Source organism: Telmatherina bonti (genome assembly GCF_933228915.1).
Source record: "Telmatherina bonti genome assembly, chromosome: 13".
Lineage (NCBI taxonomy): Eukaryota > Metazoa > Chordata > Actinopteri > Atheriniformes > Telmatherinidae > Telmatherina > Telmatherina bonti.
The window spans coordinates 13107718-13121858 of NC_136611.1; the positions used below are offsets into that span (position 1 = coordinate 13107718).

The 14141-nt window shown below is 37.2% G+C and overlaps 2 protein-coding genes across 2 annotated transcripts; both read right to left on the reverse strand.

Moving 5' to 3' along the window:
* Positions 1-556: 556 nt before the first annotated feature.
* On the reverse strand, positions 557-4150 carry gp1bb (glycoprotein Ib platelet subunit beta). Its single transcript, XM_079250906.1, has 2 exons — positions 4107-4150; positions 557-1584 (listed from the first exon to the last, which is right to left on the reverse strand). The coding sequence occupies exon 2, from the start codon at positions 1569-1571 to the stop codon at positions 951-953; it is 621 nt and encodes a 206-aa protein (XP_079107032.1). The 5' UTR covers positions 1572-1584; positions 4107-4150; the 3' UTR covers positions 557-950.
* Positions 4151-6034: 1884 nt separating this feature from the next.
* septin5a (septin 5a) lies at positions 6035-13134 on the reverse strand (the record flags this gene model as incomplete). The annotated part of the gene is made up of 11 exons (XM_079250700.1): positions 6035-6097; positions 7140-7242; positions 7384-7519; positions 7605-7701; positions 9234-9335; positions 9429-9546; positions 9684-9818; positions 9936-10059; positions 10348-10434; positions 10612-10702; positions 13060-13134. 11 exons carry the CDS (start codon positions 13132-13134, stop codon positions 6035-6037), a joined length of 1131 nt encoding a protein of 376 aa, XP_079106826.1.
* Positions 13135-14141: the final 1007 nt, after the last annotated feature.

Sequence of the window (14141 nt, forward strand, 5' to 3'; positions counted from 1 at the left end):
TTTTTTTTTTTTGTTTTTTTTTTTATCTATTTCATTTGACTTTTAAGAAATGGCAAATAAATCCTTTTTTATATTTTAATTTCAACGAATGTATTAATTAAGTTTATTATGAAAGTATTTATATTCATATATAAAGAAAAAAAAATTACACAGTGCAAATAGATTAAACATGACATTTCGTATTTATTGTGTGTTGAAATAAATATGTGTGACTGAACCAGATTAAAATGTATATATAATAAGTAGAAATAAAATTAATAATTAAAAAAAAAAAAAAAAGCACAAGTCATGGGGGATTATTGAGCAAATGTGTTCAACAAATAGAGGTTCATCATTTCAAAAACACATAAATCTGCTTCTGATTTTCAACCACGGAACATTTCAAAACATTTATTTATTCATGTTCACCATACATCATGACAGAAAACTGGAATTTCTTCTAGGTATTATTGCACAAATTGTGTCATACAAATACAAAAATTTGTTGTTGTGAAGTACAAAGATTTTATTGTTCACAAAGGTAAATTAGTTATGTACTAAATAAATGAGATACAGTAAAAATAAATCTTAACAAATTGCTTAGTAGATTTTTTGGTCACACTGTTTATTAGTCAAACTTATAGAGTCTTTTTAAATAAACAAAAGCAATAACATTATTCAGGCTATTTTTCAGACCATATTGATTATATTTCATATCTATATAGCTGTTTGTTGTTATACAGAAGTTTGTGTGCTGCAAATAAATTAAAAAAACATATAAGTTGTAAAGTTGAACCTGTCAGAGCAGCTTCACTGTCCAAAATGTCCCATATAGAATTGGATTTTAATCTAATCATGAATATCATTCATTTAATTTAAATTTAGTTTCTCCATCCAATAATTCGAGTTATATCCACGGTGGGTGACATTTTCTCTCCAGTGTGCAGCTCTTTAAACACAGCAGCTCCATCTCAGATGCTGCTGTCCTTTAAGCGCTCATATTCGTTCTCCCTGTGAACTTCTCCAACTGCGAAGCTTTCCTCTGTGGTTCGTCTTGCTTCCTTGGACATCTTCTCAAACCTCTTCAGAAAAATGATGAGAGCCACCAGCAGTGCTGCCTGCACCACCACAAACACAAACAGACTCACCAGCGAGGCCAAGGCCAAGTTACAGTACCAGTACTGGCAGGACTCCAGCACCTCCTCTTCGGTTAAATACACGACCAACCGCCCCCTCAGGCTGGGAGGGGAACTGCAGTTGACCCCTATATGAGATGTAAGACTGGCTGGCTGACGCCTCAGCCAAGCACGCAGGTAAAGGACGCCGCAGTCACACACCCAGGGGTTACCATGAAGCGAGACAGAGCGGAGGGAGGTCAGGTCATCCAGAAGCCCATTAGGGAGGGTGGTCAGCAGGTTGTTGTGGAGACGAAGCTCAGTTGTTCCCAAAGGGAAACTGGTAGGCAAAAATTGGGGGGTGAGTGACCGGCCACTGCAATCCACTTGACTGCCATGACAGTAGCAGAGGTGAGGGCATGCTGATGAACTTTGACCTTCAAATATCAGCAGCAGACAAAGGAGCAAACGCCCCATCGTGGCTGTCAAACTGCAGAGAGGAGAGAAGACAGTAGAGCTGTGAACACATCTCTCTCCGGATTGTGTTTACAATTTATTTAAAGGCCAAAATAATTCAGCTGCAAATGACAGGAATGCAAAATCTTATCCACATAAATATCCAAATTAAGAGTCCATTTCGGGCTCACCTTCACATCAGCACATTTTGCATTTGGGTAAGACTAGACCAGGTTCACATATTCCATTGTTCAATAAATTATCCTTTCACTGCTTCAGCATCACCTTCTACCTGAGACACTTGATGAACTCCTTTTTCTTTAAAGGTTGTAGTGTATAAATAAAGTAAATCAATGAAAATAAATATATGTTTTCTATTGATAACTGATCACTTTACAAAACTACTTGTTTTTATTGTCTTAGAAGGAGCCATTTATTTAGTGTGGGTTCACATATCTGGAAGTTTTCATATTTGTGCCGCTATTTTTACTAAGGTGCCTCTGTATGGACAAACAACTCTGTGTGAAGTGAGAATCCTCTGAGCTTTAACAGAACTTGCTTTGTTTTATGGGTGCCAGAGCCTGTTTGGGATAGGTAACATCTTAATATGCACATAGAAAACAACGGTACATATGTACATCATTATGAAGTGTAGTTCGGTCAATGCTGCACCAATGTTTTTGTCTGGAGGAATTTTGGCCACTGACAGCCACCGTCCCCTTACAGCTATGTCCATGTTTCACTTTAGATGCAAGCAGTTCTTACACACAGAACCTTTAAAAACATTTCACACCTAAACTGAATGCATTGTCGCAGTTAGAAATTTTTTATTAATTTTTTATTCTTCTATTTGTTCTGAGCACAGTAACACAAATATTTCCATGTATGACAGCAACTGACAATGCAGTTTTGTACAATGTATAAAAAAAGCTTAATGCTTTGAAAAAAAGGAGTAGGGAGAAGGAAACATGTTAAACCCCACCCCTTGTCTCCCAGTAACTCAAAATGATGAAGGGTATTTAGTTATCACTCATGTTTCCTCAAACCAGGACAAAGAGGTCTGGGACAGATCAGACTAAAGTCATTCAACAGTTTTGACATTATTTATTTACCCATTTATTTACTTTATTAAGCACATACCAACAAGATAAGAAACGACAATACCACAAACCACGATGGACTCCATGGTTATTGTGACCATACCACATGTTTAAAGAGCAGTTTAAATCTGTAAATATTTGGGGACTGTCTGCTCCTAAGTTTCTCTCCACATACAGAAACACTAAAAACGCTTGTGAGTGGTTTAAAATTTAGGTAATATAAAATATCAAAACCCTCTCAAATTATGAGAATTCCTCTGAATTATAAACATTTTATCTAGAGTACAATTTATCAATGCTTTGAACAAAATTACTGATGGATAATACGTCATAAGATCATTGATCATTTAAAATTTTGATTGAATAAACAGTATGGTGGGTTCTAAAAAGCCAACTTTCTGATTAACCCTAAAACGTAGGCTGCGTAACCATTCAAAATCAGTGTAGTATGGCTGAAAATTCCCCAACCTTAGTGTTTTAGGGAAGTGTTATTCAACCACCGTGCCGTGGCACACTAGTGTGCCGTGAGAGATAATCAGGTGTGCCCTGAGAAGTTAGTCAATTTACCCTAATTGCTCTAAAAAGTAGCTCTGTGTTTATTCAAACATACCCCAGTGAAAGATAATGAAATTCCTTCTTCTTGTGTATCTGATTTCTATTCAAGAGGCTTTGACAGGATGGACATTATATTATTAATGTGGGCTTTTAAAAAGAAAAAAACAAAAAATAAAACAACATTTTGGTTTGTGATGTGCCTTGTGATTTTTTCTTAGTGAAAAATGTGTGCTTTGCCTCAAAAAAGGTTGAAAAACACTGTTCTAGGGTTAATCCTAGTTTCTGTAGTATGACTAACAGATTAATGGCACATTGGTAACTATGTCACCATAAATATATTGTAAAGTGAGTAATGATGAGCACGTTGATACAGAAAACATTTTCATCTCCCAGTTTTACTGAAATACATTTAAATACTGATAAATTACAAAAAAAACAATAATCAAATTAATCCTGTAAACTGTTTGGACATTAAATATTTACAAAATAAAACTAATTGCCATTCAGCAGAAGTCTTTTACAGCTATCTCCCTGCTTAGAAATGTTATATCTGAGGATTAATGACTTAGTTCTGTTCTTGGGCTTCATTTGCTGGTGCACACGTCCAGATGTTGACCTTTTCTAATAATTAAAAAAGCAGTTTGTAAAATCACAACACCTATTTTAAAATAATCAAATTATTTGTCAAAAACAATATGATTATTTCATTAAATGCAAATTCTTTTAAACATACAACTCTGGATGTGATTAACATTGTGCAAAATTATTGCAAGAAAATTCAAAATAATTCAGTCACAAAAAATTTGTGCATTGATGGAAGGATTTTAAAGCAAAGGTCATATTTATTGCCACATTTTTACTTCAAGAATGTTATGTCAGAAATATCTGAGGATGCATTTACCTTCAGCTCTGAGGGTCCTCTGGAGATGGCTGCGCTTCTTACTGTTGCTCTCAGAGAAGAGTGCGCCTTATGGCCAGCTGGCACTCACTGATAAAGACTCCCTGTCAAATTATGAGCTCACACACGTCAGTGCTCATGTACACACAGTACACCCACATCAAAAAGTATCTCAGTAACTCCTTATTTAATTGCTACACTGACTCACTATCTTAAGGAGAAGAGCAGATAAACTGAACCTGCAGAAATGTGAAATTTGACTTATCCCCATTAATATGAATTTCATTTAACATATAATGGCATCATTATTGCCAGGTCACAGTGAACAATTTCATCATCATTTCATCATAGCAGTGGCTTTACCAGAATGTAAAATATAAGATTTATTGAGTCTGAAATCGATTTAATACCAAGTGATATTGTTTTTAAATACAAGATCCTGGTATGTGCAATTTAAAAAATCCATTTTTATTTTGTTTTATAAGTAATTAAATATATTTCACTCATAACATTACTGTATCTTTAATTTTTGAATGCATTGTATGTGATGCTTTGAGAAAAATATCTACATTGAAGTAATATCTGCTTTCATATTCCTAGCCGGGCTGAAAGGAAGGACATGCGGTAAACAGTGCAGAGGAGGAATGGCTGCAGGAGATAAATACGAATCAGCAGACTATGTCCCTGCAGCAGCTGCCGCTCCGAGCTCTGCTGCTCAGACTCTGATACGTGGAAGTGACAGAGGATATTTCTCTCTGATGTGCTCACTGACATGTTCAGAGAAATGACGCTGAGGTCGACTGACAAGAAACAATAGTTTATTTTCGCACCTTTGCAAATGGGACACAGACTGAGCTCATTGCCTCCAGGCAAAAATATGTACAGGTCATCAGCATCAGCAGTGTCTACACACACACACACACACACACACACACACACACACACACACACACACACACACACACACACACACACACACACACACACACACACACACACACACACACTCCAACAAACACACTCTCAAGCAATCTTAATACACGTAAGTTACACAACTTCAATGGCATAACTCACAGAAAGAATTTTAAAACAAAAAGATTTTCATTTCATCAAAATATGTTTTAAAATTTCATTTCTGATTTACCATACTGTAGCGGTAATAATGCAAACTACACGCCATGTTGCATTTAATACAAGCACAGGAACTAGGCTAGAAAGCAGTAAAAATAGGCCCAGAGCAGATATGAGTAATGCTGGCACATGCACCCTATACTGCACAAACCGTTTTAAGTCAGAGGCTCACAGTAAGCCACTGAAGATAAGTGCATCTTGAGCTCAGCTGGTTCATTAAAATAAAGCTGGAAATGGTGTTTTGATTGAGCTTATGAGAAAAATGTTAAATGTTCACAAACAAATTAAAATGCATTTTAACTAAAAAAAAAAAAAAGTTCTTATGTTAACTTTATAAGAGGGAAAAGGAGTTTAATGGACGGATACCTGGTATTCAAAGTAAATCTCATGAAATACACTCACACACTCAAACACACAACCACATAATAAAAAAACAGCCATGTTAAAATGTAATCATCACAAACAACCAATATTTCCTTACAAAATATCTCACAGCAAACACCCCAACATTATATCCAAAAGGTTTAGCAATGCGTTATAAATTAGATACACTGAGTACTCATTTAAATTAGGCCTTTATATTATTTATGTTAGGACCACAGCAAGAGGCTCAACATGGGCAAACAGATATTTTTAGAGGAGAAGACCTTGCAGGCAGAAAGACAACAAGACACCAAACTGAAGAAAAATGTAGAGCCAGAGTTGCCACCAACACATGAAATTCAAGCCTGAAGGTCTCGCTGCTGTTTGGAGGAAAAAACAGCAGGCAGCGCTGCAGCACAGCTTTGCTCTGGTAGATGTCACTGGTCTTTGTCATGCATCTGCTGCTGCATCTTGTTCAGCATCTCCTGCATCCTCTTCAGCTGCAGAAAGAACGGAAGGTGGATTAAACTCTCCATGTTAATACATCCTGAATGAGTGACAATTTGCAGAAAGTTACAAGTGTGCACCAGATTAAATTGTACTTATTACATGATGCTTAAAGGTGGAGTATGTAAGATTTTCAATATTTTCAAAATAAATTAACTAAAAAAATAACTACAATCATAATTAGATAGTTTTTTTTAAACATGTAGGTTCCAGTCTGTTCATATTTGATGTGTTATTAAGTTACAAGTTTAATTAATGACAAAGACCCTTCTTAAATGTTTGCCTACCAGTAAAAAAAAAAGGTCCTTTCTGTTATTCGTCATTAATTAAACTTGTAATTTAATAACACATCAAATATGAACAGACTGGGACCAACACATTAAAAAAAATCTAATTATGATTGTAGTTATTTTATTAGTTAATTTATTTTGAAAATATTGAAAATCTTACATACTCCACCTTTAAAGTAGCATGAGCATAATGTAAAAACTTCATGTACTGAAAGTTTGTGTATGTACTTATTGTATATCAAATTGTATTTTTTGAGTAATATAAAATTGCATTGTGATGTTACCACTTTTCTCAGAACACAGTCCATAGACTCCTCTCTGATACATTAACAATAATACTATGCACTGAATTTTACTTCACTGTTTACTTGGTTAGCCTGCTGCTCATTATTATTATTTATACTATTTAATATCCAATTCCACTAGTGTTAAGGTATAAGACCTGTACAAACCATCTGTAATTATGTTCATAGCTTCTGCCAACACTGGATGTATATTTAAAGCCTATACCCATCTGTATTTAATGCTCATAGTACTCAAATCAGTATACTGTGACAATCACTTTATGCCACAGATGTAAAATACTTGTACATACTGCAGATAATATATACTTTGCACTTGTTGCTTATTGCACTCTGGTTAGATGCCAACTGCGTTTCGTTGCATTGTACTTGTACATGTGTAATGACAATAAAGTTGAATCTAATCTAATCTAATCTAATCTGAATACAAAGTTGCATCACACCTCTTCATCTTTCATTTTGATCAGCTTCTCAGTCTCCACGTCTGGAGTGGAAAGTGGCAGGATGGGGATGGGACTCTCCATACGGTTGTCCTGAGCCAGTTTACTGAGAGTTGGAGACGAAAGTGAGGAAGGTGAGGCATGAAATGAACACCTGAAAGCTGTAAGCATCAGCTACTAACATGTTTGTACCACATTCCTATTCTCATGCTTTCACTTTTCACCAGACTCTTTCATGCACACGCACCTGGTCATCTCTTGTATGCACTGCGCTCTATAGTTTTCATAGTGAACGTCACAGGTTACGTCTTTGAGGTCGTGCATGTGTGAACGGATCAGCATGTTCCTTAGTTTCACAAAGTCACAGTGCGACTGGTTTTCCACTAAGCACAGAGATAAATTAGTGAATAATCAAGCCACAGCATGCATCAGGTTGGTGACAGGTGAAGAGATGATATATGAACATACCTTCAACAATCCCCCAGGGGTACAGTCTTCCTCTCACTCTCTGTCCTCGTGCCTCCACCACCGTGTTACTGCCGATCACGGCAAACGGAGTGCACTCCTGCACACAGAAGTTGTTATTCTAAACTGTATCTGTGCGAAGATGAATGCAGATGACGCTGCACATTCACAAACATTCATGAAAGACCACTGACTTCTTTGTACTGACTTTTGCTAATAGTAACATTTCTGCTTCAATCTAACAACTCTGAGCTCCACTTAAAGCATTTATTAATGTTCATAAGAGAGTTCTCTAAAACTATTTAGGTTTTTATCTGTACAAAAGGGAAATCGATCCACTTCCAAACAAAATTGGTCTTTGGACAAAGTTTTAATAATTGTCACTAAATCTGTCAGCATAAAAAAGGGCGGATTTTTATAACTCTGCAGTCTATTATATCCAGTTTGGTGGGTTTTGGCAGTATGATGTAAAAGTTTTGTTGTCACTTTTCTGACATGTGACATGTTTAAAAAAGTTTGGAGATTATAATTTGCTTAAACTTTGACTGAGATTTAAAAAAAAACAAACAAACATAAAAGCTATGAGCCGTTTGCACCAGGACTCAAACAAAAAGCACCACTGTGTGACTCAGTAAAGTCTGTAGATTATGCAGAACAGCTTATGTGATTAGACATTTTTCTGGAAAAACCAAACACCATTAACTTGCACTGTACTGTAACAAGACTTAGAGGCAGAAATCCTCATATTTTTCTCCATAAAACAGAACCTGTGTGCATGTGGGAATAATTTTTATTCATTCCATTCAACCTTTATCTTATCAGGACAATGAAAAGCTGAGAATCTACAGCAATTTCTCCAACAGTGTCCTGGCCAGAAGCTCAGATCAGCAGAAAAAATGGAACTATAAGCATACATAATTTTCCCAAAGCAATATACACACACCGGTGTCACATACCCAAACAGGATTTTAGATATTATTGGTTTAAGAAACTAAAATCAAATTATTTATTAATCAGTCAACACAGGCCAAAAAGGGGCAGAAGGATCAATCATAACATTTGCAACAAGAAATATCTTCTTCCAACATGTTTATACTTAGCTTGAATTAAACTATCTGACTCGTTTTCACACAACAGCAATTTTCTCTGGAGCCTTTATCAGTAAAAGAGGTGACCGCTTTCTAAAATCATGTGATAAGCCTGTGATAAATAAACATTGTAATTATTTTAATCAGTTGGGGGCATTTATCCATGTTACATAATTGGTAAAACAAGCCAGACCTGTGTATTTATCGACTGATCAGTATATTATCCAAACATGGTTTTGTCTTTGAAGCCAAACCAAATTGAGGCTGATTGAATCTCAGGACTTTTTATGCAGTTTGCATGTTCTGTTGGCACATGTGGCTTCTCTCCACAGTCCAGAGACATGCAAGCGTGCTTAAACTCTGACTCTAAACTGACATAAGTGTGACCGATTGTCACATTTGGCCCAGTAGTGGACTGGTGACCTATACTGGGTGTTTCCCACCTCTCACCTGATATTATCTGGGATAGGCTCCAGCCCTCCATGACCCTGCTTTGGATTAAAACAATGCAGAAAATGCTTGGGTTCTGACTGCCCTGACTTACCTTCAGCTCTTTGTCAAGTTGTTTAAACTCCTCATCCTCATCAGAGTCACATTCAGGGAACTGGTAAACTTTAATCCCAAATTTGTCTATTTCGTCTCGTATCTGAAAACAGCAACACATGCACACGTGAAGTCAGGTCAGAGTTCAGTCATCCTCCAGCAAAGCCATCTGCAGAGCTACAGGTCTTCAACTCACTCTGTCTTTAAGCTTTTTTATCTCGTTGGGTGTGAGGCAGTCTGCTTTTGCGATGAGAGGAATTATGTTCACTTTTTCATGCAGAGCCTTCATGAATTCTACATCGACTGGACGCAGCCTGCATAGAGAAACAGTGAAAGAGGAGAGGGACACTGATGTAAGTACCTGAAAAACTTCTGTTATGATGCATCATTGTCCAGGTCACAGGCTTGGAACTATTTTTTGGTGTGTTTGTATGCATGTATGAGTCATTACCCATGGCCAAAGGGAGGTATGAAGTACAGGCAGCAGTGGACTCTGTTGTCCTGGATGTTCTTTCTGTTCAGCCCACTCTCGTCCCTGAAGTACTGCTCGAACTGCTGATCGATGTAATCTGTGATTGGCTTCCAGCTAGAGGACAGACAAACACACACACATCAGACCTGCAGCTTCTCAAAGTAAGTAAAAAAATCCAACGAATAGTCGGAATGAGGCTTACGTCAGACCAGGAAGTATTACAACGCTCACCATTCGTTGTTGTTCACAGCGTCTCCAAACCCCGGCGTGTCCACGATGGTGAGTTTAAGCTTCACCCCTTTCTCCTCGATATCTACAGTGTGCTTGATTATCTCCACAGTTTGATTAATGCGCTCTGCAAAGCATCAACATAAAGAGGATGAAGGACAGAGACTGACATGGAGAAAATGAGCTGAAAGGGGTCATGAAAAGAATGAATGACATTGAAAGAATGATTCACTTTAATGAATGATTGATGTTTGGTTTGTACAAGCAGGACTACATGACACTTCTGAAATACAGCTTTAGTTTGCAGAGAAACATGTTGTAAAGTTCTTATGGGGAAACCATGGGGAAATGGCATATGTTTCAGTTCATCCAAAAAGCTCAAATATTCCCAGATAAAGATAATAAATAGACTCACCCTCAGCATTTAGTAACTTCCTGTCTTTGTAGAGGTCTGTGAGGAACAAGCTGTTAACCAGAGTGGACTTTCCCATGCCAGACTCCCCTGCACACGACATATGGCAGATATGAGTGCATTTCTACAAACATAGCATTTAGGAAGACTGATGTAGCTCTATAATAAATCCTTTAAGTTGGTGTTAATTAAACTCCATTAAAAATATAACTGAAATGATTATATTCCCAATTATTCCAGTAGTTCCACCTTAAACATGAAACTGACCTGCAACCATCAGCGTGAAATCGAAGCCCTTCTTCACAGACTTCCTGTGGACCTGGTTGGGCAGAGTTGCAAAGCCAACATACTGTTTCTCCTGAAACAGAGAAAAAAAGATGTACACGATGAGGGTAAAAGTGGAGTTTTTTTTTGTTTTTTTTAAAAATAAAATATGACCATTGCGATAATAATTTCTCTGTAGGCTCCAAAGATCCATTAATCAAACTGTTTGCAGGAAGAAAAACACTGAGTATCTGCTTTAATAACAAAGTGACAGCTTAACTCATCACTTATCAGAAAAGGAGCAACATTACCCAGTTACAGTTTAGAATATAAAGTGCTTATATTTGGGTTTTCAGTAAACATGCTGGGTGTCAGGAAGTTGCTACAGGAACTTACCACTTTTATTTGGCATTTTAGTTGATGGAGTTTAACTAATAAAAAAACAAAACGTTTTCAGTCAAGTTATTCACATGAATTGATATTAATTACAGCCCTAACTTACTGACTTGAGAGACTACCTGATTGGTTGTTTGAGTGAAAGTGAAAATGTAAATATGATCCATCTGTGCAGGGACTCCCTTACAGCGCTGGTATTATTCACCCATTTGCTCCAACCTGAAATATTTAGTTTGCTATCATGGAAAAGTCAGCAGTGGAAGATCATAAAGCTCATTTAACACCATGTTTCCCTTGAGATAAATATTTGACCATTTACTGCTAGTGAGTCCATGATTACATTTAGCTACAGATTCTGATTAATAAGGCAAAGAAGAGCAAAGATTTATTTCAGTTTGAGGGAAGGTTTTATTGTAATAATGATACAGTATAATAAATCTAGTGTCATTATAGTGATACACACTTTTAAAGATCACCAGTCCAGTTTTTTATGAATGAAACCCTACCTACTTTTTGGTTTAAATACACTCATGCTGTTTTGCATTTTCTTTTCTTGTCTCACATGCAAACAAGTCCTTTTTTTAAACATATTTTTTCACTTTCAATGATTAAACTGACTTGAATTTTGTAAAACCTAAACCCTGATATATATATGATAGAGACCTTTTAGGATATTTGCTTGTTAAACATTTAAACAGGCTTTTTGCCATGTTTAACTTAAACACACATTATTTCAATGCAGCGGAAATGGAAACTCATCGTACCTACAAAAGCAGGTTTGCAGTTATTCATAAAGGAAATTCTTGCCATTATGCTAAGAGCTGTAGTGAAAGAAAACAAAACTTCCTCTGGTTTTTGTCATTATTTGACATCTTGACAGATTCACCTGACAGCTCATAAATGCAGACAACTATGGACTGATGTGTGCCACTTATGCGTCATCAGTGTGTGTCTTAGCACAGAGGAATGTCTCATGTTTTAAGCAAATTGTGTTGCTTTCTTTTCACAGTTCTGGCAACATCTTTTGTAGTTCTTTGGTTCTTTTAAACATTTTAATCAATTTACAACTGAAGTGCGCTTTGGTAAATGTACAGGAACTGGCATATAAGTTGCATCAAGCTTTACAGAGTTAAAATCCTACAAATGCTAACATAATCTAATTTAAATTCATATATATCTAATTTTAGGTGCTGGAAAGTTTAAGTAAAGTTCAGTGTCCCAATAGAATTAAATCTAACAAGGTTAAAGCCCCTGAATAACGGATGATTTTTAATGTGAAGACTAAATTGATCCGACAGTGTCTGAAGCAATAAAATGACCACAACAGACAGAAAATCTACAACTGCATGGAAAAACACGTGCACAGCATTCCTCTCAGAGCAGCTGAGAATAACCAGCGCCTCAGACTTTCCACTAAATCTCTCACAGACACACAAAGAACACCACAAGATACCAGTCTCTCACTGTGTGGGACAGTGGCCTTCGCTGCTGCAGCATCTGGCAGAACGTCATCTTTACAGTACTACAGGCTGACATGCAGATATAAACACACACTTCAGGCCTGCAGAGAGCATTCACACACAAACAGAAGCTACATTCAAGAGACTTGAAAAGCTCCTTTTTACTCTGCACACACACCAGCCAAAACACACAGTCAGTGTCCTCGTATGCTGTCATAACTTGTCACAGGCATTTCCGACAGTCTCCTCGGGTGACGATCACATCTATAAACACGCATTTAGGCAACAAAAGGAAAAAAAAAATCAAGGGCAAAAGAGCCAGAAGTGAGAGGCAAACTGCTGATTAAGCTGGAGATAAATCAGTCTCAGCAGTAAATCTGACACTATGTGGATGTACTGCCAGCAGAAACTGAGTTACAACACTTTCACTGAAATGCAAAAACAGCAGAAAGATGTTGCAGGTGTGAGGATTCCTGCTTTAATCACGCTGAGCTTTCTGCCATTATTTCTCTCTCTCCGTATCATTTTCTGACACTTCTACATTTTCATTTTTGCCAGGTTTCACATATTTCTTCCCATTCATCCAACTCTTTACCTTCTGTCTGGCCGTTCTCACTCGCGGACAAAGAAGCCGTTCCACCAGTTTTTCTTGCAGCATGATGGCATCCATCCTAAAACCACTCCAACACTGATGGACCAAAATAGCCACGGGTCTCGGAGAGTTGAAAAAAAAAAAAAAGCAACAAAAAAAAAACAAAAAAAAACCCCAGCCCAGCAGGGAACAGGAAAAGCGTATGTGAAGGCTCAAGACCTCAATAAACTTGCCACTCTTTTCCTGTTGACTCTCTATAAATCTGTTCCTCCTACTATCCCTCTCCTTCTTCTTTTGTTTTCCCAGACCTGTTTCTTTGTTTAATTTTTTCTTTCCTCTACCCTGCAGCCTTCTGACTCTCCTTGTTCAGACAGGTATGGAGGAATTCTCACAGCAAAAGAGACGAGAGGAGAGAGGGAGAAAAAAAAAAGAGAGGTGGCAATTTGAGGGAGGAAACAAGGGAGGGATGGAAGAAGCGAAGGTCTAAAAGAAACTCATTCATTCAACTTGTATTCCCTCCCCCAGCTCAGACGGTTGAAAAATAAATCCCGGCACTCAGAGAAATGACCAATAGCTCACGGTAAAAGAAAGTTTCAAAGCTTTGCCTTGTTGCCCTCAGAGCTGAAGATATGAAACATAAAAGGACTTGCTTCAACTTGACATTAACAAAAGCTTCAGTTCAAACAACAATAACCACAGAAAAATGCTACACATGCAGACAGCTACGGTGAGGTCATCAGATCAGTTCATTCCCTTGCCTGTCAGTACACCTAATGAGTGCTTTCTGCCTGTTTGTGCATGCAGTGACCTGTGAGACAGTATCTATCGTAGTTTTATTTTCAGACAAATTACTGAAAAAGTTATTCCTACCCTTATTAATTTTTTTTTTCATTGGGGTGAAAAATGCTGTTAAATTTTAAATGAACTTGAGGAGCTTGAGGGGAGAAATGTCTCTCAGATGTAACTGCGGTTGACTCACAGACACCTGAATGGTGAGAAAGTGGCTTCTAGGGGACACTACTTTTGTTTAAAAGGTCACCAACTAATAAGGCTAAAAGCCAGTGGGAAAATCCTTAACTTTGCAC

What these genes read in the sequence shown, in the direction of transcription:
- gp1bb (XM_079250906.1), bottom strand. Translation starts at nt 1,571, where the DNA reads ATGGGGCGTTTGCTCCTTTGTCTGCTGCTGATATTTGAAGGTCAAAGT.